Source organism: Crocuta crocuta, unplaced genomic scaffold, assembly GCF_008692635.1.
Source record: "Crocuta crocuta isolate KB4526 unplaced genomic scaffold, BGI_CrCroc_1.0 scaffold10, whole genome shotgun sequence".
Taxonomy (NCBI): domain Eukaryota; kingdom Metazoa; phylum Chordata; class Mammalia; order Carnivora; family Hyaenidae; genus Crocuta; species Crocuta crocuta.
The window spans coordinates 59,634-85,329 of record NW_027527551.1 but is presented as its reverse complement, the minus strand read 5'-3'; the positions used below and the strand labels follow the sequence as shown (position 1 = coordinate 85,329).

Sequence of the window (25,696 nt, the reverse complement as noted above, 5' to 3'; positions counted from 1 at the left end):
ACTTTTAAGTATAATTAAATATAACTCTTAGGTGTAGAAACAGTTCCTTTCTCTGAGGTAACCCACTTGAATAAAATGTGCAATGATAGGATACAGATCAGAAAGAAAAGTAAAATAAAAAGTGTGAGGGGCTCCTGGGCAGCTCAGTTGGTTAAGCGTCTGACTTTGGCTCAGGTCATGATCTTGTGGTTCACAAGTTCAAGCCCTGTGTTGGGCTCTGTGCTGACTACTCAGAGCCTGGAGCCTCCTTCAGAATCTATCTCCCGCTCTCTCTGTGCCGTTCTCCCACTTGTGCTCGCTCGCTCTCTCTCTCTTTCTCTCTCTGTCTCTCTCAAAAATAAACCTTAAAAATTTTTTTTACAGACTGTAGTGTTTAATTTTCCTTCTTGTTTCCATAACCAAGACACTTGACCTTTTGATATATACTCTAAACCTTAAACATAATCTTTTAAAGGTTAATTGCGTCAAAGAAGAAACATCAAGATACTGTGGAAAAGAAGAGGATTTGATGAAAGTATATTTATTCAGGTAAACTATTTTTTTGAGTGTGATAGACAAATTAAAGCTATGCTTCTAGAATATTAAAATATATAAAATATCACTAAGCCAAGATAAAGTTTTATACATGGGGGGATATATGAAGTTTAGCAAACAGTCTTAAGTCCTATATTTGTTACCTGCACTTTAGCTTTCTTATCTATAAAATGAGATAAAATAGCTATAAAACCTACCTCACAGGCTTGTTTTGAATATTACATGAGAATTCTTATGTAAACTACTATAAGTGCCTGGAAAGTAAGCACTTAACAAATTTAGTGTTTTCAGTAGATCTGTCAGGTCCATATTTGGGTGTGAAAGAAATGTACTTTTGAGGGATCTGCCAATGTCCCAGTTACAGATTCGTCTCCGCTTTGGTCTGCTAGTCTCTCTGAGGTTTCTCAAAATCTTTTTCTCAAACCCTTGGGATGCGGCCTAAGAAGTGAGGACAGATCCTGTCTCCTCAGAGTCTAATTGCTGCGGATACTTGTTTGTCCTTCTTGTCTCCTTCCCAGCCTATTTAGGGAATCTGTGTGTATGTGACAAGGACGTTGGTAGGAAGCTGTGTTGAGGCTCATGTGTTTTCCTAGTTTTTTTTGCCAAGTCCTGGGCCCAAGCTCTTCTAAGTCAACATATTTATTGAGTGTATATTCAGTAAATATGTTTGCAAGTTTTATAGTCAGCATACTGATAGGTGAATGGGATAATGGATAACACTCAGCCTCTAACATCAAAGAACTTATAACCTACTGTATTGGAGAGACAAGAAAAATGAATCCCAGGGAAATATTTCTGTAATACTTTTTAAACTTTTTTTTTTTAATAGGGGCAACATCTTACTCAGAGAATTCCCTACTGATACCTTGTTTGATGTGAATGCCATCGTTGCTCATGTTCTCTTGTAAGTATAGGGGGTACTCATTCACTTATTGTTATCAATCTCTTGATTTCATTTTAGAAAACCACAATCCATTAAAATATTTTAGGGATTTAACATTATATTTGTAGGCATTAATTTCCCACAAATTACTGCTCTGTCTTCCTACATAGAGGATCTAAAATTTCTTGACTGGCAAAAGATACAGACACATCTTTGTATAAAAGAGAGAGGACACAGCATGACCACATGGTCATAGTATTGCTTTTGCTTTTGAAGGTACCTGCAAAGAAAGGATTTTACCAGGTAAGAAGTTTGTCTTTGCTGTTCTCACTAGGAATTTTAAAATGTCTGGCATGCTTCTGACCCCACTCTGAGTTTTCTGGAGTCTATAGCTCTGTGTCTTCTCAGTAGGTACAGAAACTGTGCAGGTAATCTCAGCACACATCATAGTGTTTACTGGGAGACAGAGAGTGAAATTTAATTTCCGTGGCATGGAATCTTTAGGCCTGGGATTTAGGCCTATGTGGAGTCCATTCTCCCGCTGAATGAAGTCTGGTGCTCTCTTTGGTGACACAGCTGGAAACTACAGCTTCATTAGGGACACACGTTTATGTGGACTTTTCCAGTTTAACGCTGTGCTTGGACTGTTGGCCACTAAGACCTTTGCTGACATTGAGGGTCTTTGTTTTCTGCTTGGCTCCCCTCTTTCTTCTCTCTGACTGGATTCCCATAAAAATGGGGTGAAAGTTAAATGACAGGACGCAAAACTTACAGGTGAAAGGTTGTGGTTATCGTTTTGCAAATAGACACTTTTAAATGTTCAAGTACTAATTACATATTAATGAAAAGTTTTCAGAAATCCCTGACAACCATGGAGTCTAAGGCCTGTAGACCAAGAAGCCAGTTGTAGAGGGTGAATGCTGGCCTTTTGAAAAGGAATTCCCAACAGCTGCTAGGCTGTATGGAGCCTTCTCCCCTGGAGAAGGGTGGTTGTCTTCAGGGCGGGGGTCAGAAAAAGCTTAGCAAAGTCCTAGTAATGGATATGATGTTTGTTCTCAAGACGATCCCTAGTTTCTGCTATTTTTACAGTGGGTACCTTATGACAGTCTTTGACCCAGATATGAGTGAGAGTGAAGAGACAGAAGATTCTTTGAGGGGTAGGGAGGTGGTACTAAGATTGCCTTTGACAAGTGTGATAGCAAATCCTGGAGCAGTGGGTCCATGTTGGACAACCCGCTGACAAAGTGATTTTGAAACAATTGGGCCTAAGTGTGGAGAGCTGTCATTGCTAGGAACTGGTTACCCCATGGGGTTTGTGTCATTCACTCCTGCTGTAGTAGTGTACTGTTCCTAGTGCTGTGCTAATGCTGATTCATAGAATACTAATTCCATAAATAGATGATTCCCCGTGTTCCTTCTATGTGCCTGCTACTCACTAGGCACTGGGGATACATAATAGAAATTATGTTCTCTAGGAATTTAGTGTTTTGTTAGATAGACAGGTACATAAACAGGAAATACTATGTAATTAGTAAAAAAGAAGTTTGATGCATAATGGCTTAAGGATCCACAGCATAGAGAATGGTTACTTGTGTCTAGAATGAGGGTGGATATTTTTTAAGAAGGCTTCCTGATAGAGGTAGCACTTGAGATGACTCTTAAATGATAAGTGGGAGTTTGCTTGGTGAAGGTGGGGAGAGCAGGGGAGACTGAGCAAATGCATAGAGGTTAGAATAGTTTGGCGGGGGCAGTTTTTACTGGAGTATGAAATGTGAAGCAGGACATGAGAGTAGGAAAGTAGGTATGGGGTCAGATGAAGAGATCTTTGTTTACCAGGTGGAGAAGTTGAGGCTTTTGGGGTAGCCACTGAAGGATAAGGAGTTCAGCTCCAGGCCAGAATCCTGTGTGATCTATCAGGCCTGATCACAGGCATTTACAGGCTTTGTCTGGTAGGCCTCATGGGGGAAGGGGTCCTGCCCACACCAGACTTGGTACATGCCCACTGCATTGCAGTTTTCTAGAGAAAGTTAAGGTCTAAGAAACAGGCACCTCACCACCCTCAGTCCCTTAGGCCAGACATGCTCATGTGTACACCTGTGTTTTTAGCCCAAGTATCTCTATTTGGAGGCCTCATTATCAGGGACCTTGGCTGAGGCACCTCCGAGGTGCTTCCACTAAGACCTCGTTATCAGGGGTCTTTGGTTGAGACACTTTTCTCCCCTTAGTACCTTTCCACTTCTGGCTCTTCCCCTTTTCTTTCCCCTCAGCCCCTGAGTCCATAAAGAGTCAGGAGCCAATTGTTTGGGGCCCCTGGGAATGAGATGCCTCCCTGTACCTGCACTACACCATCTGACCCTGGCCTAATGCTGACTCATGGCTGGTGGGGCAAGGAATGGAACATTGTGGAGCTGGTGCCTCTCTTCTGGCCTCTGGCTTATGCTATCACAGTAGGTGAATAAAGGCTTGATTGCTCCTTTAAGTTTGGCTACTGTCCTAACTGACTGTAAACACCTGATTGCTCAACAGAGGATTGTGGGCAGATGAGTGATGTGATCAGATTAGTACTTGAAAGCCTTTTCTGGTGGATGTGAGACAGGTTTGTGAAGTCCAAGCATATGAAGAAACCATTGTGTGTCCATTATATAATTTAGGGAGGTAAAATAAAGACAGCAAAGAGGGGATTTTCTTTTTAATGCTTAGGAGGTGAAATTAACTGGATTTAGTAAAAGTTAATTCGGTTATAATCCGCAAAACTACAAATTCGAGTTAATCCCTGATCTTTTCTGTCTTTCCAGTCTCACTCTATCTCAAATCCTTTCTGATCAACATCTGAAGTAGGCAAGGAAGAAGAACAGATTTACAGGGGAAGAGGAGTCTACTTTAAGAAGGGGAATGCCCATCAGACCTGAGTCTTGAGTAGGCAGCTGTGGGGAATTGAACACCTGGGGAGTACAGGTCTAGGTGTTGTGGACACACAGGTTACCCAGGGAGCATCCTATGCAAGACCAGCACTTATGGGAAGAAGAAACTGAAGGAGAAAAATAAATTTCAAGAAAGAAGAATTGCAAAGAGGCAGTGTCCTCATTTTAATTTAAAATGTAAGAAAAATGGCTTGTGGAATATAGTATTTTACAAAAATTTTCAGTAGTGATATTTAGAATGTTGAAGAATTGCACTAAATCGTATTGCCCTGTCATAACTGCACCTTCCAAATAACCGTGAGGAGAAAAAGGCCTTTCACTCTGTCATCCTACTTTTATGTTAAAACCATCAGTTTGAAGCACTCAGTGGCTGTCAAGAGTTTCTCCCTCCTGTACTCTTTTGCAGCTGCATACTGTTCATTGAAATGGAACTGAACTGCTGTTTGGTATCTTCTGCCCATTTTCTATCATTTTTGAACTTTATTTTTGTTAACTTTTAGATATGTTATATGAGGGAGACACAAACTATCTTCCCTCCACCCAAGTTTGTCATTTATCTTCTGAATTTATTTACTCTTTAAAGAATTATCTGCGCAAATTTAATTTTTCTCTTTTCACTTGTAGATGATAAGTTTTACTGTGGTTTCCTTTATGCCATCACTACAAAGGAATTTATCCATTTAAAAAGTGAATAGCTTTTGGTTTCTTACTTATTTTTAAAATATTTTTTCCAGTTTTATCTGTTACTTTTTTGGTTTCAAGGTTTTTAAAAAATACTTAACTGCTTTTATTTATTTACTTTCATGTTTTTATTTAAATTCTAGTTAGTTAATATATAGGGTATTTTGCTCCATCCACGTTGTTGGAAATGGCAGGATTTCATTGTTTTTGATGGCTGAGTAATATTCCATTGTGTTTATATACTACATCTTTATCCTTTCATCAGTTGATGGACATTTGGGCTCTTTCCATAATTTGGCTATTGTCGATAGTGCTGTCATAAACATTGGGGCATGTGCCACTTTAGATCTGTATTTTTGTATCCTTTGGGTAAATACCTAGTAGTGCAATTGTTGGATTGTGGAGTAGTTCTATTTTTAACTTTTTGAGGAACCTCCATACTGTTTTCGAGTGGCTGCCCCAGTTTGCATTCCCATCAACAATGTAAGAGGTTTCTCCACATCCTTGCCAATATTTGTTGTTTTGTATATTGTTAATTTTAGCCATTCTGAGAGGTATGAAGTGATATCTCATTGTAGTTTTTAAAAAATATTTATTTAGTTTTGAGAGAGAGAAGGACAGTGTGAGTGGGGGAGGGGCAGAGACAGAGGGAGACACATAGCAGACACAAAGCAGGCTCCAGGCTCTGAGCTTTCAGCATAGAGCCTGACACGGGGCTCAAAGTTGTGAACCACAAGATCATGATCTGAGTTGAAGTCAGGTGCTTAACTGACTGAGTCAGGCTCCCCACTCATTGTAGTTTTGATTTGCATTTCCCTGATGATGAGTGATATTGAATATCTTTTCATGTGTCTATTGGCCATCTGTGGAAAAAAGTCTATTCGTGTCCATTTAGGTCTTTCATCCATTTTGATTTAATTTTGTGTATGGTGTATAAAAGTGGTCCAGTTTCATTCTTCTGCATCTTGCATTTAGTTTTCTCAATACGATTTGTTGAAGACACTTTTTTCCTTTGGCTATTCATTTACTACTTTGTCAAAGATTAGTTGATCATATAGTTGTGAGTCCATTTCTGGACTATAGTCTTGTTCCTGACTATAGAGTAAAAGCTCTCAGTGTTTCCCCATTGAAGACGATATTAGCTGTGAGTCTTTCTTATATGACCTTTATGATGTTGAGGTATGTTCCCGCTATTCCACTTTGTTGAAGGTTTTTATCAAGAATGGATGCTGTTTGGGCTCACTGCTGTCAGCTCAGAGCCTGTTCAGATCCTCTGACCTCCCCCCCAGCCCCGCCCCTTCCTTGCTTATGCACTTTCTCTCTCTCTCTCTCAAAAATAAACATTAAAAAATATATACTGTATTTTGATGAATGCTTTTTCTGCATCTATTGAGAAAATCATATGGTTCTTATCCTTTCTTTTATTAATGTGGTGTTTCACACTGATTGATTTGCAAACTACTCTTGCAGCCCAGGAATAAATCCTACTTGATCATGGTGAATGATTCTTTTAATATACTCTTGGGTTCAATTTGCTAATATTTATTCAGAATTTTTGTATCCACATTCATCAGGGATATTGGCCTGTAGTTGTCATTTTTAGTAGGGTCTTTGTCTAGTTTTGCTATCAGTATTGATTACTGATTCAGTTTCATTCCTCGTTATCAGTCTGTTCAAGTTTTCTATTTCTTCCTGTTTCAATTGGTAGTTTATATGTTTTTTTGGAATTTATCCATGTTTTCCACATTGACCAATTTGTTGGCATATGATTTTTCATAATATTCTTTCATAATTGTTTTTTTTTAATTTTTTTTTTATTTATTTCTAGGAGAGAGAGAGACAGCGTGAGCAGGGGAGGGTCAGAGAGAGAGAGAGATACAGACTCTGAAATAGGCTCCAGGCTCTGAGCTGGCAGTCAGCACAGAGCCCGACGCGGGGCTCGAACCCACGAACCACGAGATCATGACCTAAGCGAAAGTCGGATGCTTAACCGACTAAGCCACCCAGGCGCCCCTTTCATAATTGTTTCTATATCTGTGGTGTTGGTTGTAATTTCAACTGTCTCATTCATGATTTTATTTATTTGGGTTCTTTTTCTTTTTGATATCAATTTTATTAATTTTTTAAAAAAAATCAACCTCTGGTTTCATTGATCTATTCTGCTGGAGTTTTTTTGTTTTTTTATGTATCATTTATTTCTGTTGTAACCTTTATTATTTCCCTTCTGCCACCTTTAGGTTTCATTTGTTGTCTTTTTCCAACTCCTTTAGGTGTAAGGTTAGGTTGTATATTTGAGATTTTTCTTTCTTCTTAAGATAGGCCTGTATTGCTATATATATACTTAGTTCTTATGACAGCTTTTGCTGTATCCCAAGAGTTTTGGACCATACTGTTGTCATTTTCATTTGTTTCCGTGTATTTTTAATTTCCTGGTTGACTTATTCATTCTTTAGCGTGGGATATTCTTTGGTCTCCATATATTGTGGTCTTTCCAAATTTTTCCTTGTGATTGACTTCATATTTCATAGCATTGTGATAGGAAAATATGCATGGTATGATCTCAGTCATTTTGTGCTTATTGAGGCCTGATTTGTGACCTAGTATGTGATCTATTCTGGAAAAAATCCCATGTGCCTTGGAAAAGAATGTGTATTCTGCTACTTTAGGAGGAAATGTTCAGAATATATCTGTTAAGTCCATCTGGTCCAGTGTGTCATTCAAAGCCATTGTTTCCTTGTTGATTTTCTACTTAGATGATATGTCCATTGATAGAAGTGCAGTGTTAAAGTCCCCTACTATTATTGTATTATTTTATTATTTTAATATAATTTATTGTCAAGTTGGTTTCCATATAACACCCAGTGCTCATCCCAACAAGTGCCCTCCTCCATGCCCATCACCCATTTTTCCTTCTCCTCCACCCCCTATCCACCCTCAGTTTGTTCTCAGTATTTAAGAGTCTTATGATTTTTGCCTCCTTCCCTCTCCGTAACTATTTTTTCCCCATCCCCTCCCCCATGGTCTTCTGTTAAGTTTCTCCTGATCCATATAGGAGTGAAAACATATGGTATCTGTCTTTCTCTGCCTGACTATTTTACTTAGCATAATATTCTTGAGCTCCATCCATGTTGCTACAAATGGCCAGATTTCATTCTTTCTCATTGCCATGTAATATTCCATTATATATATAAACTGCATCTCTCCTTGATCCACTCGTCAGTTGATGGATATTTAGGCTCTTTCCATGATTTAGCTGAAATCATGATTGTTGAGAGTGCTGCTGTGAACATTGGGGTACATGTGCCCCTATGGATCAGCACTCCTGTATCCCTTGGGTAAATTCCTAGCAGTGCTATTGCTGGGTCATAGGGGAGGTCTACTGTTAATTTTTTGTGGAACCCCCACACTGTTTTCCAGAGCAGCTGCACCAGTTTGCATTCCCACCAACAGTGTAAGAGGATGCCCATTTCTTTGCATCCATGCCAGCATCTGTAGTCTTCGGATTTGTTCACTTCAGCCACTTTGACTGGTATGAGGTAGTATCTCAGTGGGGTTTTGATTTATATTTCCCTGATGATGAGTGATGTTGAACATCATTTCATGTGCCTGTTAGCCATCTGGATGTCTTCTTTGGAGAAGTGTCTGTTCATGTCTTCTGCCCATTTCTTCACTGGATTATTTGTTTTTCAGGTGTGGTTTTGGTGAGTTCCTTATAGATTTTGGATACTAGCCCTTTATCTGATACGTCATTTGCAATATCTTTTCCTATTTGGTCAGTATTCTATTAGTTTTGTTTCCTTTGCAGTGCAGAAGCTTTTTCTCTTGATGAAGTCCCAATAGTTCATTTTTTTCTTGATTCCCTTGTCTTTGGAGATGTGTGGAGATGTGTCAAGTAAGAAATTGCTGCGGTTGAGGTCAAGGAGGTTGTTTCCTGCTTTCTCCTCTAGGATCTTGATGGTTTCCTATCTCACTTTCAGGTCCTTCATCCATTTTGAGTTTATTTTTGTGTATGGTTTATTTTTGTGTATTGTCTAGTTTCATTCTTCTTCATGTTGCTGTCCAGTTTTCCCAGGACCATTTACTAAAGAGACTGTGTTTTTTCCATGGGATACTCTTTCCTGCTTTGTCAAGGATTAGTTGGCAATATGTTTGTGGGTCCAATTTTGAGTTCTCTATTCTATTCTGTTGGTCTCTGTGTCTGTTTTTTGCCAATACCATACTGTCTTGATGATTACAGCTTTGTAGTAGAGGCTAAAGTCTGGGATTGTGATGCTTCCTGGTTTTGTTTTCTTCTTCAATATTACTTTGGCTTTTCAGGGTCTTTTGTGGTTCCATACATATTTTAGGACTTTTTCTTCTAGCTTTGAGAAGAATGCCAGTGCAATTTTGATTGGGATGGCATTGAATGTGTAGATTGCTTTGGGTAGTATTGACATTTTAACAATACTTATTCTTTCAATTCATGAACATGGAGTGTTTTTCCATTTCTTTGCATCTTCTTCAATTTCCTCCATAAGTTTTCTATACTTTTCAGCATACAGATCTTTTACGTCTTTGGTTATGTTTATTCCTAGGTATTTTATGGTTCTTGGGGCAGTTGTGAATGGGATCAGTTTCTTGATTTCTCCTTCTGTTGCTTCGTTATTGGTATATAGAAATGTAACCGATTTCTCTACATTGATTTGTACCCTGCAACTTTGCTGGATTCATGGATTAGTTCTAGCAGCTTTCTGGTGGAGTCTATCAGGTTTTCCATGTAGAGTATCATGTCATCTGTGAAAAGTGAAAGTTTGACTTCTTTGCCAATTTTGATGCCTTTTATTTCATTTTGTTGTCTGACTGCTGAGGCTAGGACTTCCAGCACTATGTTAAACAACTGTGGTGAGAATGGACATCCCTGTCGTGTTCTTGATCTCAGGGGGAAACTCAGTTTTTCTCCATTGAGGATGACATTAGCTTTGAGCTTTTCATAGATGGCTTTTATGAGGTTTAAGTAAGTTTCTTCTATTCCGAATTTCTCGAGGGTTTTTTTTTAAGAAAGGATGCTGTATTTTGTCAAATGCTTTTTCTGCATCTATTGACAGGATCATATGGTTCTTATCTTTTCTTTTGTTAATGTGATGTATCACAGTGATTGATTCGCAAATATTGAACTACCCCTGCTGCCCAGTAATGAATCCTACTTGATCATGGTAAATAATTGAATAATTCTTTTTATATGCTGTTGAATTTGATTTGCTAGTATCTTATTGAGGATTTTTGCATCCATATTCATTGGGGGTATTGGCTTGTGGTTCTTTTTTTTTGCTGGATCTCTGTCTGGTTGGGAATCAGCATGATGCTTGCTTCATAGAATGAGTCCAGAAGTTTTCTTTCCGTTTCTATGTTTTGGAACAGCTTGAGAAGAATGGGTATTAACTCTGTTTTAAATGTCTGGTAGAATTCCCCAGCTTAGGAATGGGGTGACACTAAAGTGATACTTTGGGGGCGCCTGGGTTTCTCAGTCGGTTAAGTGTCTGACTTCGGATTAGGTCAGGATCTCACAGTTCGTGGGTTCCAGCCCGCATCAGCCTCTGTGCTGACAGCCAGCTCAGAGCCTGGAGCCTGTTTCGGATTCTGTGTCTCCCTCTCTCTCTGACCCTCCCCTGCTCATGCTGTCTTCCTCTCTCTTAGAAATAAATTAAAAAAACATAAAGAAAAAAATAAATGTCTGGTAGAATTCCACAGGAGAGCCATCTGGTCCAAGGCACTTATTTGTTGGGAGATTTTTGATAACTGATTCAATTTCTTCACTAGTTATGGGTCTGTTCAGATTTTCTATCTCTTCCAATTTGAGTTTTGGTAGTGTGTTGGTGTTTAGGAATTTTTTCATTTCTTCTAGGTTGTCCAGTTTGTTGGCATATAATTTTTCATAGTATTCCCTGATAATTGCATGTATTTCCGAGGGATTGGTTGTAATAAATCCATTTTCATTTGTGATTTAATCTGTTTGGGTGCTCTCTCTTTTCTTTTTGAGAAGCCTGGCTAGAGGTTTATCAATTTTGTTTATTTTTTCAGAAAACCAACTCTTGGTTTCATTTATCTGTTTAATTGGTTTTTTTTTTAATTCTATATTGTTTATTTATACCCAGATCTTTATTATTTCTTTTCTTTTGTTGGGTTTGGGGTGTCTTTGCTTATCTGCTTGTAGTTCCTCTGGTGCACTGTTAGATTTTGTATATGGGCTTTTTCTGGTTTCTTGAGATAGGCCTGGATTGCAATGTATTTTCCTTTTAGGACTGCCTTTGCTTCATCCCAAAGAGTTTGGGTTGTTGTATTTTCATTTTCATTTGTCTCCATATATTTTTTAGTTTTTTCTCTAAATGCCTGGTTGACCCATTCAGTCTTTGATAGGGTATTCTTTAACTTCCATGCTTTTGAAGGTTTTCCCAACTTTTTCCTGTGGTTTATTTCAAATTTCATAGCATTGTGGTCTGAAGGTGTATATGGTATATACGAGCTCAATTCTTTTATATTTATTGAGGGCTGCTTTGTGACCCAGTATGTGATCTGCCTTGGAGAGTATACCACATGCACTTGAGAAGAAAGTGAATTCTATTGCTCCGGGATGTAGAGTTCTAAATATGTCTGTCAAGTCCATCTGGTCCAATGTGTCATTCAGAGTCATTGTTTCTTTAGTGATTTTTCTGTCTAGTTGATCTATCCATTGCTGTAAGTGGAGTATTAAAGTCTCCTGCCATTAGCACATTCATATCCATAAGATTGGTTATGTTTGTGATTAATTGTTTTACATATTTGGGTGTTTCCGAATTCGATGAATAGACCAAATGATAGACCGTATGATTATATAATGCCCGTCCTCATTCTTGTTACTGCCTTTACTTTAAAGTCCAGTTTGTCTGATATAAGAATGGCTACTACAGCTTTCTTTTGACTTCCAGTAGCATGGTAGAGATTTCTCCATCCCCTCACTTTCAATCTGAAGGTATCCTAGAACCTAAGTGTCCATCACCTGATGAATGGATCAAGAAGATGTGGCATATTTGTACAACGGAATACTACATGGCAATGAGAAAGAATGAAATCTGGCCATTTGTAGCAACATGGATGGAAGTAGAGGGTGTTATGCTGAGCGAAATAAGTCAGGCAGAGAAGGACAGTTCATATGTTTGCACATATGGGTGGATTAGGAGGAAGCTAACAGAGGACCATGAGGGAGAAGAAGGGGAAATACAGTTGGGGAGAGGGAGGGAGGCAAACCATGAGAGACTCTTGAATGCTGAGAACAAACTGAGGGCTGATGGGGGTGGGGGAAAAGGGAAGGGGGGTGATGGGCAAGGGGGAGGGCACCTGTTGGGATGAGCATTGGATGTTATATGTAAACCAACTTGACAATAAACTGTTTAAGAAAAAAAAAAAGAATGTGAATTTCAAAGGGAAAAAAAATGAGTCTCTTGTGGACAGCAAATAGATGGGTCTCTTTTTTTTTTTTTTAATCCATTCTGATACCCTATGTCTTTTGATTGGAGCATTTAGTCCATTTACATTCAGTGGTATTATTGAAAAATGCGGGTTTAGAGTCATTGTGTTCTATGTAGGATTCATGCTTGTAGTGGTGTCTCTGGTACTTTGTGTTCCTTGCAACATTTCCCTTATAGAGTCCCCCTTAGTATCTCTTGTAGGGCTGGTTTAGAGGTGATGAATTCCTTCAGTTTTTGTTTAGGAAAACCTTTATCTCTCCTTGTATTCTGAATGACAGACTTGCTGGATAAAGGATTATTGGCTGTATATTTTTCCTGTTCATCACATTAAAGATTTCCTGCCATTCATCTTTGGCCTGTCAAGTTTCAGTAGATATGTCTGCTACTACCCTTATGTGTCTACGTTTGTATGTTAAGGCCCGTTTATCCCTAGCTGTTTTCAGAATTCTCTCTTTATCCTTGTATTTTGCCAGTTTCACTATGATATGTCATCCAGAAGATCGATTCAAGTTACATCTGAGGGGAGTTCACTGTGCTTCTTGGATTTCAATGTCTGTTTCCCTCCCCAGGTTGAGGAAGTTCTCAGCTATGATTTGTTTAAGTACCCCTTCAGCCCCTTTCTCTCTCTTCTTCTTCTTATGGAATTCCTATGATATGGATATTCTTTTGTTTAATTGCATCACTCAGCTCTCGAATTCTCCTTTTGTGCTCCTGGATCAATTTATCTCTCTTTTTCTTGGCTTCTTCTTTTACTGTGCCTTTATCTTCTAATTCACCTATTCTCTTCTCTGTCTCTTCTATCTGTGCAGTGGCTGCCTCCATTTCATTTTGCATCTCATTTTTAACTTCATCATAACTATTTTTAAGATCTATGATCTTTGCAGCAATGGAGTCTTTGCTGTCTTCTATTCCCTTTCCAAGCCCAGTGATTAATTTTATGACTACTGTTCTAAATTCTTGTTCAGTTATGTTGCTTATATTTGTTTTGATCAATTCTTTAGCTGTCACTTCTTCCTGGAACTTCTTTTGAGGAGAATTCTTCTGTTTCATCATTGTGACTAGCTTTCTGTCTCTTGTAAGTTTTAAAAGCCTGTTATGTCCTCTACACCTGCGAGTACTACTATATGAAAGGAGGCTCATACACTTTCTAGGGCCTGGCCATTCAGGAAGTGTTTTTTGGAGGGTGTCACTTGGTCTCTCTTGTTGTGACTTTGGTTATTTTAGTTCCCTACTTGTAGTGATGTTTTGGACTCTCCACCATGTGTGCTTTGGTTTGTTCCTTGAAGTAGCCCTAAAGTTCATCACAGCAATGTAGCAGTTCTGGTCTAGGGGGAGGGAGCCGTCTGTTTCTGCACTCTCTATCCAGCTGCCATCGATAAGCAGCTACCCAGTCAGATGGGCATGGTTTGGTATAAGTGAGTCCTGCCTCCACTGTGGGCCCCATGGTCCCATCCCTGAGGCCCCGCCTTGGTGGTTGTGGGGAGAAAAATGGCGACCCCCCAAGTCCCTTCTCCTCAGACCAGGTGTCCCAAATCACTCGTTTGGATCCGTCCTCACTATGCTTTGGGCACATAGATGAGGTGGGCTGTCTCTTATGCCCCACGTCCAACCACGTTCCAAGCTCTCACTCTGCATGCTCCCCCAAAATGTAATCCTGCAAGCCACAGCACTTCAGGGCAGGTTACTGGTTCCTCCTGATGCTGACTGCACCCCGCAGGTACCACTGAACCCAGAGGGAACTCCCCTTGTTCCCAGGCACAGGAACAGGGCAACCAGCCCAGTTCAAAGAAAGCCCCACAGTTAGAGATGGGATCTCTCTCCAAAAAGTCTTGCAGTTAGAGATGGGATGATAGGATCCCTCTCCATCCCAGTCTTGACATTTTTCTCTTGTCCAGATACAGTCCTGTGTTTCCCCAGCCACTCTTTCTCTTCCCTTTGTTTCTCCACAGAAGAGGCTTCCTCCCCTCCTTGCCTCCATGTCCCAGCCCATTTTTATATCTCCCACTTCTCAGTCATGCACCTATGAGGCTGTCTTCCTAGTAGACTCCGTATCCTTTCATCCCAGACTCTTGGGGTTCAGAGTCCTTTGGCTTCAGCCCTTCTTTGTTTGAGAGATGTGGGAGGAAAGTACCGAGCCCCCTACCTCTCTGCCATGTTTCCCTATCTTACCGTATTATTTCCAGTGAGTCCCTTTATGTTTGTTATTAATCGATTCATATATTTGGGAACTTTCAAGTTGGGGTCATAAATATTTACACTTGTTAGCTCTTCTTGTATAGACCCATTATTATGATGTAGTGCCCTTCTGTATCTCCTTTTACAGTCTTTGGCTTAAAATCTAGTTTGTCTGATAAAGTATGGTGACTTTGGCTTTCTTTTGATGTCCATTAGCATGATAGATGGTTCTCCATCCCCTCATATTCAATCTGCAGGTGTGTTTAGGTCTAAAATGAGCCTCTTATAGGCAGCATATAGATGGGTCTTTTTTTTTCTTAATCCATTTACACACCTTGTGTCTTTTGATTGGAGCGTTTAGTACATTTACATTCAGAGTGATTATGGGTAGATATGAATGTAGTGCCATTTCATTACTTGTTTTGTCATTTCTGGATATTTTCTCTTTACCTTTCTAGTCTTTGTCAGCCTTGGTCTTCCTTTCTCCCTCAGAGTCTCCTTTAATATTTACTGAAGGGCTAGTTTAGTGGTCATGAACTCCTTTACTTTTCGTTTTCTGGAAAACCCTTTTATCTCTCCTTCTGTTCTGAACGACAGCCTTGCTGGATAGAGTATTCTTGGCTGCATGATTTTCCCATTTAGTATGTTGAATATATCATACTGCTTTTTTGCCTGCCAAGTTTCTGTGGAGAGATCTGTTGCTAACCTTGCTTGTCTTCCTTTGTAATTTAAGGACTTCTTTTGTCTTGCTATTAGGGGTTTTTCTTTATGTCTGTTTTGCAAATTTAACTATGATATGTCTTAGTGTTGGCCTGCTGTTTATTTTTTTTTGTTTATTTTGATGAGAGTTCTCTGTACCTCCTGGATTTGGATGTCTGTTTCCTTCCACAGATAGAGAAGTTTTCAGCTATCATTTCTTCAAATAAACCTTCTTCCCCTTTTTCCCTCTCTTCTTCTATGACCCCTATGATGTGAATGATATTACACTTTAAGAAGTCACTGAGTTCCCTAAGTCTACATTCATGATCTAACGTTTGTCTTTTCCTCTTCTTTTTACCTTATTTTCCATAATTTTATCGTCTGTATCATTTATTCATTCCTCTGCTTCCATCCTTGTGGTCACTACATCCAGTTGGTTTCAAATCTCAGTTATTTTTCAGTTTGGCTTGACTAGGTTTTAGGTCTTTTATCTCTGTGGTAAGATGCACTCTGGTGTCTTCTCTGCTTTTCTCAAGCCCAACTAGTATCCTTATGATTATTACTTTATGTTCTGGATTAGGTGTATTACTTGTGTCTGTTTTAATTAGATTGCTGGCCATGACCTTTCTTTTTGTTTCTTTTGTGATGAATTCTTGCATTTTGGCATTTTGTCTAGGTCTCTGTCTTATTCTCTGTGTTAGGAAAGCCTGTTATGTTTCTTGCTCCTGAGAGTAATGGCTTTATGAAGAAGAGGTCATGTACTGTCCAGAGCCTGACGCCTCAGGACTTGTGTCTGCAGTATGTGCTTGAGCACTCTGCTGCTGTGTTTTGCGGCTCTTTTCTCAGGTCAGTCGTCTCCAGAGTTTCTCCTTGCCTACAGTGGGGAGTGTTTAGACCTTAGCCAGTGTGTGGCGAGTTTTAACTAGGTGTGTTCTAGTCTCCTTGTTTAAAGAGACCTGATGCTAGCTTTCCACTAGAGCTGAACCTTTGCAAAGCTCTGTGGTTAGTAGACCTGATGCATGCAGGGGGTTTGTGCAGATCTTTGGGGGGTGAGCCTGCTGTTGTGGTTCTCAGACACACTTACCTAAGAAACAGCACCAGCAGAGCACAGTGTATGTGGGGAATAGGGCTTGGTGTAAGTGGTTTAGGCTGCCACTGTTCCTGCTGTGCCACTTAGTGAAGTTAGTTTGTGTTGAGGATTAGGGAGAGATATGGGGCCAGCCTCTTCTCTTATCTCTGGAGAGGGGAGTTTGAGCCCACCACTGTCTGGAAAGCCCTTCCAGAAGAGTGAACAATCTCCCCTCATGATCCCTCAGATCCCTGTTGGTCTAGGCTGTCTGCTCATCCAGCAGCCCCTTGGGGTCTATCCAAGCAGGCCACTGAGTTTTAAAACTCCAAACTGTAGGGATCTGGTATGGTGGGGACCTGCACTGGTCCTCTGGGGATCTAGCTGCTCTGGGACTGATGCAGCTCTGTCCCAGAAGGACAGTTGCACCAAAGCACAGGGGTGTGGAGTTTGAGGGAAGTACAGCAAAAAGCTGGTGTTTAGGTTAGCCACTCTCAGCAGGTGTCTCTGCACCTATGCTGAGAGGTGTGGAAGGGAAATGGTGCCTGCTGGCTCTTTCGTCCCCAGAGTGGCACTGCCAGGTCTCCCACGTACACTCTAAGAATGGGGAACTGTGTCTCCCAGTGAGTCCCAGGGGATCCTCAGATCCTGCCATCTGCCTCCAGGCTACCTGCCCTCCTCCTTCACAGGAATACTGTAGCGCCTGCTGGGCTTCATATCAGTCCTGCTTAGAACCTCCAAAACTACAGTCTTTGAGCCCCACTGGTCATACAGGCTCACAAAATCAGTCCCTCTCATTTCCCCAAAGCCTTTGGGGAAGTGTTTTCCTTATGTAAACCCCTGCACGTTCCTCTCTCTCTGTCTCTCTGGACTCTGTCTGTGACCAGGGCTCCTTCCCTCTGCAGCACCTGCCATCTGTTTCTCCCCCAGACTCTGTCTCCAAACCTCCTACTTTCCCTGATGTGGCCTCTTCTCCTCTCTAGTTTGGAGTTTATTCTGTCAGTCCTCAGGTCAGTTTCTTGGGCATTTACAGTGATTTGACATTTATGGAGCTGTTTCAGGGACAAGGCAAGCCTGGGGTCCTCCTGCTACTCCCATCATCTTAGGTCCTCCTCTGCTTTTCCTAGTTTTAGAGTTCTGTGCAAAACAAACAACTTGCATGAAGACAGGAATTAGTAAATCAAACCTAGATTTTGCAATTTGTAAACTTCTGCCTATAGTACTAGGAATTTTCTTTGTTTGAGATATGGTTGGTATTATAAAAGACTACCAGTCTCTTACCCTTCCAGGTTTAGAGATTTTGTTTTTCTTTAAAGCACTTTTAGGTTTAGGGAAAGTGAGCACATAGTGCAGAGAATTCTGGTATACCTCCTTTCTCCTCTGTATTCAGTTTCCTTTATTAACATTTTGCGTTAGTGTTTTACATTTGTTACAGTTAATGAACCAATAATGATACATTGTTAATAAGAGTACGTAGTTCATATTAGGATTCATACTTCCTGTTGTACAGTTCTATGAGTTGACAAATGTATAATGACATGAATTCACCTTTACAGTATCAAACAGAATAGCTTCACTAGCCTGTTTTAGGCTATTTATCCCTCTCTTCCACTCTCCAACCATAATCTTTTACTGTTTCTGTAGTTTTGCCTTTTCCAGAGTCATATAGTTGGAATCATACAGATGTAACCTTTCAGACTGANCGAGATCATGACCTAAGTGAAAGTCGGATGCCCAACCGACTAAGCCACCCAGGCGCCCCAGACCGACTTCTTTTACTTAGCAATATGTATTTAAGTTTCCTCCATGTCTTTTCATGGTCTGATGGCTCATTTCTTTTTTTAAATTATAATTACAGTGTAATTAACATACAGTGCTCTATTAGTTCAGATGTACAATATAGTGATTTAGCAATTTCATATATCACCTGGTGCTTATCACAAGTGTACTCCTTAATCCATCGCCTGTTTCACCCATCCACCCACCCACTTCCACTCTGGTAACCATCAGTTTGTTCTTTATAGTTTAGAGTCTGTTTCTTGATTTTTTTTCCTCTTTACTTACCTTTTTTCTTAAATTCCACCTATGAGTGAAATCTTTTGGAACTGTCTTTCGCTGACCTATTTCACCTAGCATAATACTCTCTAGCTCCATCCATGTTGTTGCAAATAAGAGGATTTCATTCTTTATACGGCTGAATAATATTCCATTGTTCATATCACATCTTCTTCCATTCAACTGTTGATGGACACTTGGGCTGCTTCCATAATTTGGCTGTTGTAAATAATGCCGCAATAAACATTGGGGTGCATGTATCCCTTTGAACTAGTGTTTTTGTATGCTTTGGCTAAATACCTGATAGTGTAATTATGGGATTGTAGGACAACTCTGTTCTAAATTTTTTGAGGAACCTCCATATTCTTTTCCACAGTGGCTGCACCAGTTTGCATTCCTGCCAGCAGTGCAGAAGGGTTCCTTTTTCTCCACATCCTTGCCATGCTTGTTGTTTCTTGTGTTTTTGATTTTAGCCATTCTGACAGGTGTGAAGTGATATCTCACTGTAGTTTTGATTTGCATTTCTCTGATGATGATGTTGAGCATCTTTTTATGTGTTTCTTGGGCATCAGCATGTCTTCTTTGGAGAAATGTCTGTTCATTTCTTCTGGATGGCTCACTTATTTTTATCCCTAAATAGTATCCCATTGTATAGTTATGCCACTGTTTGTTTATCCATTCACCTATTGAAGACATCTTGGTTGATTCTAAGTTTCAGCATTTATGAATAAAGTTTCTGTAAATGTTGGTGTATAGTTTTTTTAAAAAAATAGATGTAGTTTTCAGCTAATTTGGGTAAATACTTAGGGGTATGATTTCTGGATCATATGGGAAGATTATGGTTAGCTTTGTAAGAAACTGCCAGTCTGTCTTCCAAAGTGGCTGTACCATTTTGCATTGACACGTGCAATCAATGGGTTCTTCTTCCTCCATATCCTTATCAGCATTTGTTATTGTCAACGTTTTAGAAAATTGTAGCCATTCCAATTGTTGTGGTATCTCATTGTTTTAATCTGCAATTTCATAATTAACGTATCATGTTGAGCATGTTTTAATATGCTTATTTGCCATCTGTATATTTTCTTTGGTGGGGTATCTATTTAGATCTTTTGTCTATATTTTAACTCGGTTGTTTTCTTATTGAGGTTTGCAGGTTTTTTTGACAACCAAGAATCTCTACTTTTTAATTTTTAATTAAAAATTTTTTTACTAAAGTATAAGTGACATACAGTATCCTATTAGTTTTTGGTGTACATGATGGTGATTTGGTATTTTTATACATTGCAAAATTATTCCAACAATGAGTCTAATTGCCACCTGTCACCGTGTAAAGTTATTATAATACTGTTGACTACTGTCAGCAGTACATTACATCTCCATTACTTTATTTTTTTGCTGTAGCACTTTATTTTCCTGACATTGTGATGTGTTGCTGGGGCCTAATGTTCTCATATGACAGTAGAAAACTGAAATTTGTTGTCCTGTCTTAAAGAATTGAGAATTGTGTATAGAAACCTTACATAAATTAAAAAGATGAATAAATTTACAGTTGTAAATGCAAGCTGTTTTCCAGCTCAAGGCAGTTAACAACCCATAGTGTTTTGGCAGGAAAACTTTGGGTAAGAAAGGAAAGTGGGTCTTAAGGCTTAGACCTTCCCAACCCTGTCAGACCAGCAAGTTAGAAATAGCGACTGGTTCAGGACACTTGCCAGCCTCAAGAGAAATCCTGGAATAGGCAGCTTTTACACATTAATACTCTGCACAGATTAAGAACCTCATGATCTTGCAGATTCTCATCAAACCAGTATATTTCGCTTTCAATGACTTAACTTTATAACTGGAAATTTGTACTTTTTAATCCCCTTCACCTATTTTGCCCATCCTTTAACCCTTCCCGCTTTATGTCTGTTTTGTTCTTTTGTTTGTTTTTAGATTCCACATGTAAGTGAAATCTTACGGTATTTGTCTTTTTCTGATTTACTTCACTTAGCAAATACCCTCTAGGTCCATGCATGTTGTCTCAAATAGTAAGATTTCATTCTGTTTTATGGCTAACATTCCAGTGTGTGTGTGTGTGTGTGTGTGTGTGTATCACATTTTTTAAAATCCATTCATCTATCCATAGACTCTTAGATTACATCTATATCTTGGCTATTGTAAATAATGCTTCAATGAATATAGGAGTACATATTCTTTTGGATTGGTGTTTTTGTTTCCTTCAGATAAGTACCCAGAGGTGGAATTGCTGGATCATATGGTAGTACTGTTTTAATGTTTTTGTTTGTTTTTTTTTAACATTTATTTATTTGTTTATTGAGAGAGAGAAATAGAGAGCAAGTAAGGGAGGGACAGAGAGAGAGGGAGACAGAGAATCCCAAGCAGGCTTCCTGCAGTCAGCACAGAGACTGATACTGGGCTTGAACTCAACAACCACAAGATTATGACCTGAGCCAAAATTGAGAGTTGCATGCTTAATCCATTGAGCCACCCAGGCGCCCCTGGAAGTTCTGTTTTTAACTTTCTGACGAGTCTCCATTCTTCATAGTGGCTGCGCAATTTACAGTCCCACCAACAGTCTACAAGGATCCTTTTTCTCCACATCTCTACAAGCACTTTTTTTTGTCTTTTTGATAATAGCCAGTCTGACAGATGTGAGGTGATATTTTAGTTTTGATTTTCATTTCCCTGATCATTAGTGATGTTGAGCATCTTTTCATGCACCTGTTTGTAGGTCTTCTTTGGAAAGATGTCTACTCAAGTCCACTGCCCATTTTTAAATTGGCTTATTATTTTTTTAATGTTTATTTATTTTTGAGAGAGAGAGGTAGAGACAGAGACAGCGATAGAGGGGCAGAGAGAGAGGGAGACGCAGAATCCGAAGCAGGCTCTAGGTTGTGAGCTGTCAGTACAGAGCCAGACGTAGAGTTCAAACCCACAAACGATGAGATCATGACCTGAGCCAACGTCAGACACTTAACTGACTGAGCCACCCAGGCGCCCCAGTTGGGGTGGGGTTTGTTTTTTTGTTTTTTTTTTTGATGTTGAGTTGTATAAGTTCTTTTATATATATTTTAGATATAAGATCCTTATTGGATGTATGATTTGCAGATATTTTGTTCCATTCAGTAGGTTGTCTTTTCCTTTTGCTGATGATATTTGCCGTGTACAAGCTTTGTAGTTTGATGTAATCCCATTTGTTTGTTTTAGCTTTTTTGCTTTTGCCTGCGGAGACTGATCCAAAAGACAGATATCAAAGAGCTTACTTCCTTTGTTTTCTTCTAGGAGTTCTGTGATTATAGGTCTTACATTCAAGTCTAATCCATTTTGACTTTATTTGGTACATGGTATAAGATGATGGTCCAGTTTTATTCTTTTGCATGTAGCTGTCAGTTTTCCCAACACCATTTAAGAGTTCTTTTGTAGATGATAAATACAAATTCTTTATTAGACCTGTTGCAAATATTTTTTCCCAGGCTTGGCTTGTTTTTCATTCTCTTAGCAGTGTCTTTTGCAAAGCAGGAGTTTTGTTTGTTTGTTTGTTTTTGAGAGAGAGAAAGAGTAGGGGAGGGGCATAGAAAGAGGGAGAAGGAGAATCTTATCTAGGCTTCACACCCATTGTGGAGCCCCATTCAGGGTTTGGTCATGAGACTGAATCCCATGGCCTTGAGATTATGACCTGAACTGAAAGCAAGAGTTGGACACTTGATATTCAGGAGAGTCAAGATGGCTGAGAGAAGCAGGAAAACCAGAATTTCTCTTGTCCTTCAAACACATTATTGAGGTCAGAACACTTGGAATTCCAGGAGTCCAGGCTCCAGAGTGACAGAAACATCTCCATAGGTGTACAGAGACAGCTTGGTAGGACAGCGGTGTGTGTTTGCAAATTGGGAGAGACAAAATGGGCTGTGTAGGCATGGAGTACCACCCCTTTGGTGGAGAGACAAAAGGAAGAGAAAGAGAGGCTGTAGAAGCGTGGGATTGTATTTGGAGAAGAGAAAAACCTCTCTGGACGATGGACCAAGGAATCAAAAGTACAGAGAGAACCAGTTTCTACCTTGCAAACACCCTTAGGAATGATGATCCAAGTTTTCAGGGTTGCGGACTTTCTCTAGACCAGAGCCAGCCATGTACATGAGCCTGGCAGGGAGAGGAGCCAGCCTTGGCTGAAGTAGACCTCTTCTGGGGGGGGACACTGGGAGAGAGCAGTCCCCTCCCTCGGGTACAGTGGGAAGAGGCTGCTTTGCCTCTCCAAGGATAAAACACCCTGCAGGCGCTAGCCAGAGGCCCTTTGTCTGCTGGGCAGGGGGGCGGCTATCCCAGAACAGTGCAGGATCCTTTAAGACGTTGGGTTTTGAACCCCAACCCAGCGCCTCGGAGCTACGGGGGTATATGGAGTAGGACAAGCTGGCCCACTGGTGCTGCTCTGTGAGAACTGCCTGAACAGCATGGTTTGGGACACCCGGACTGGGGAGAAGAGATTGGGGTGTCGCCATTTTTCTCTCCATCACCAATATGGGGTGGCTTAAGGGAATAGGATATCTGCCCCCAGGGGAGGCAGGACCTACTTATATCAAACCCCACCCCTCTGTCCCTGGTAACTGCTTATCTACTGGAGTGAGATTAATGCTGACCAAACCAGAAGCACAGCCACCGTTTCCAAGGCACCAACAGACAACAGTCCTGTGATTTTGCATTTTCTGATTTGATTTTTGGTCATTTCTTATATATCTCTATCTCTATCATCTCTATCTCTGTCTCTATCTCAGTATCTTTTCTTCTTTCTTTCTTTCTTTTTTTCTTTCTTTCTTACATCTCTGTTCTGGTTATTTGCTCATTTAATCAGGCATTTTTACTCTATTTTTTTTTTAACACCTTTTCTGTATCTCCCTCCTCTTTATTTTCCTCTCTCTCTGGATTAAGCCTCATAGTTTCTTTGATTCTGTGCCTCGTTCTTTTTTTCCCCACCCCTGTCATTGATCTCTTTGTATGGGATAAAGCTTCTTCCACCCTTCCCCTTTTCCATTTTTTCCAGGCTTATTTCAATGAACAAATCAAAGCACACCTAGTGGAAGGTCCAAACCACCACTACGAGTAGGGAGATAAAGCAACCAGAGACATAACAACAGAGTGCATGTGACACACTCCAAAAACACATCCTGAAGTGCTAGGCTCTGGGCAGTGTATGACTCTTTTTTAATATAGTAGTACTCACAGGTCTAAGATATATATATAACAAGCTATTAAAACACGTAAAAATCAGAAGACTAGCCAAAATGACGAAACGGATTTCTCCTTAAAAGAAATTCCAGGAAGAAATGACAGCCAGAGAATTGCTCAAAACAGATATAAACAATATGAACATACCTTAGCATCATAAAAGCCATGTATGAAAAGTCCACAGCTAATATCATCCTCAAGGGGAATAACTGAGAGCTTTCCCCCTGAGATCAGGACCACAACAGGGATGTCTGCTTTATTTGGCCTGCTTTTTAAAAATGTTTAGCCCGTACTACTTTTTTTTCCCTCAAAGCATTTGAATTTGTTCTGTATGAGAATGTTTTGATTGAGACCAGTGATCTGCTATTATATTTGACTTCTTTGGCGGAAGGAGAGATCAAGGTTTTAGCTAACTTTTTATTCTCTGAATATAGGAAAATTACAATTGAGAAAAAGATTAACTTAATAAAAATCTAAGAATAGAATAACAGGGATAAAATTAGGGTAAGCTTGCACAAAATATTTAAAGAATTCCAAATTTTTTAGACCATTTATGGTCGGTTAAGTATGTCTTTGGTAAATATTTTGATATTTAAAATATTCCTAAAATATCATTGGTTAAAAATATACTGACATATTGATCTATTAAAATTTTCTTGCATTGACATTTTCAGGATGTATTAAGTCAAATAAACCAAGTGTTTAGAGTATAATACAGCTCCATGTGTGTAAGACAGCAGGTATTGAGTCCAGAACTCTGAAAGTTCTCAGATGTTACCCTACTTCCATATATAATTGCAGAAACACCAGGCCTCTGAATCAGATATCAGATCACTCAGCAGTGATAGCAGCTAGGGTAGCATGATAGTGCTAGGTCCCTCTACCCAGTTCTCCACAGAGCAATAAGGTAAGAACCATGTGCTTACACTTGTACTGATAGCAAGGTTTGGAGAAGGAGAACTCAGAAATTATGACTCTCTGAACTTCTGTAGGAGCTGGCACATCTAATATTTCCTTTTGGAGGTAAAGTGCTAGACTTATATTTTTCTCTCAGAGTTAATAGATCCTCTCTGGGGCAGGAGAAGGAGGTTTCTGCCCCTAAATTTAACTCTTTGGCTCCAGGGAAGATAGGAAAGGTTTTATTGCTCTTTGAATGGGAGCTGATGACTTCTGAGGCAAGGAGACTAGCTTAGAAGGTGCTGAGGAGACAGTCTCCAATGTCATATCATGCCACGTTTCATCTACAGGAGACTTGGACAGTATAGGAAGACTGAGAAATCCAGGGAGGATTGTCTTCTAACAGAAGCATATGTAAATACAGGTTTATAGCTCATATGTATATTGCATAAATATTCAAGGTTCACGGGAAATTGATAATACTGGTTTACAGGAATAGAATGGGGAAGCTGGGATTGAGGGAAGGTGTTATAGGTAGACTCTTAACTCTTCAACTTTTTTGTTCTTTGTGTTTTGAACCATATGGAAATGGATGCCAATTTGCAAAATAAATACAATTTATATTAAAAATGAGAATTGGGATTTATATTCTAGAAGTTCTTAGCCCTATTTTCTAAAATATGAGGAAAATTTTACTCCCAGCTTTTGGATCAAAAGGGGTGATGTTTAGAAAAACAGAGTTAAAATAGCAAGTAACCTTTATTTGTTGATTGAGAATATCGTATATGTAACCAGTATGAGGCAGGGCAAGTGAGGTATAGGGGATTAAGGCACTATAATCTCAAGTGTGGATTAGAAAGTTGTATAATTTGTTTTTCTCCCTGTGTTGTTTTTCCTCCATCCCCTCTTCCTCTCTTTTTTCTTTATTCTTTTTTTTTTTTTAATTCATTTATTTATTTTGAGAGAGAGCATGCCCTGAAGGGGCAGAGAGAGAGGGAGAGAGAATCACAAGCAGGCTCCCCACCATCAGCAGGGAGTCCAGTGTGGGGCTGGAACTCATGAACCGTGGAATCATGACCTGGGCCGA

At 39.7% G+C, this 25,696-nt stretch overlaps 1 protein-coding gene across 1 annotated transcript in view; it reads left to right on the top strand.

Moving 5' to 3' along the window:
• The window catches only part of LOC144235475 (thioredoxin domain-containing protein 16-like), a gene marked incomplete at its 3' end in the record, with an annotated part of 99,055 nt that overhangs the window by 16,712 nt on the left and 56,647 nt on the right, over positions 1–25,696 (top strand). Inside the window, exons 5-6 of the mRNA XM_077769044.1 lie at positions 455–528; positions 1,364–1,438. Of these exons, the coding sequence (XP_077625170.1) occupies positions 455–528; positions 1,364–1,438 (149 nt within the window). The remainder of the gene's footprint in view (positions 1–454; positions 529–1,363; positions 1,439–25,696) is intronic.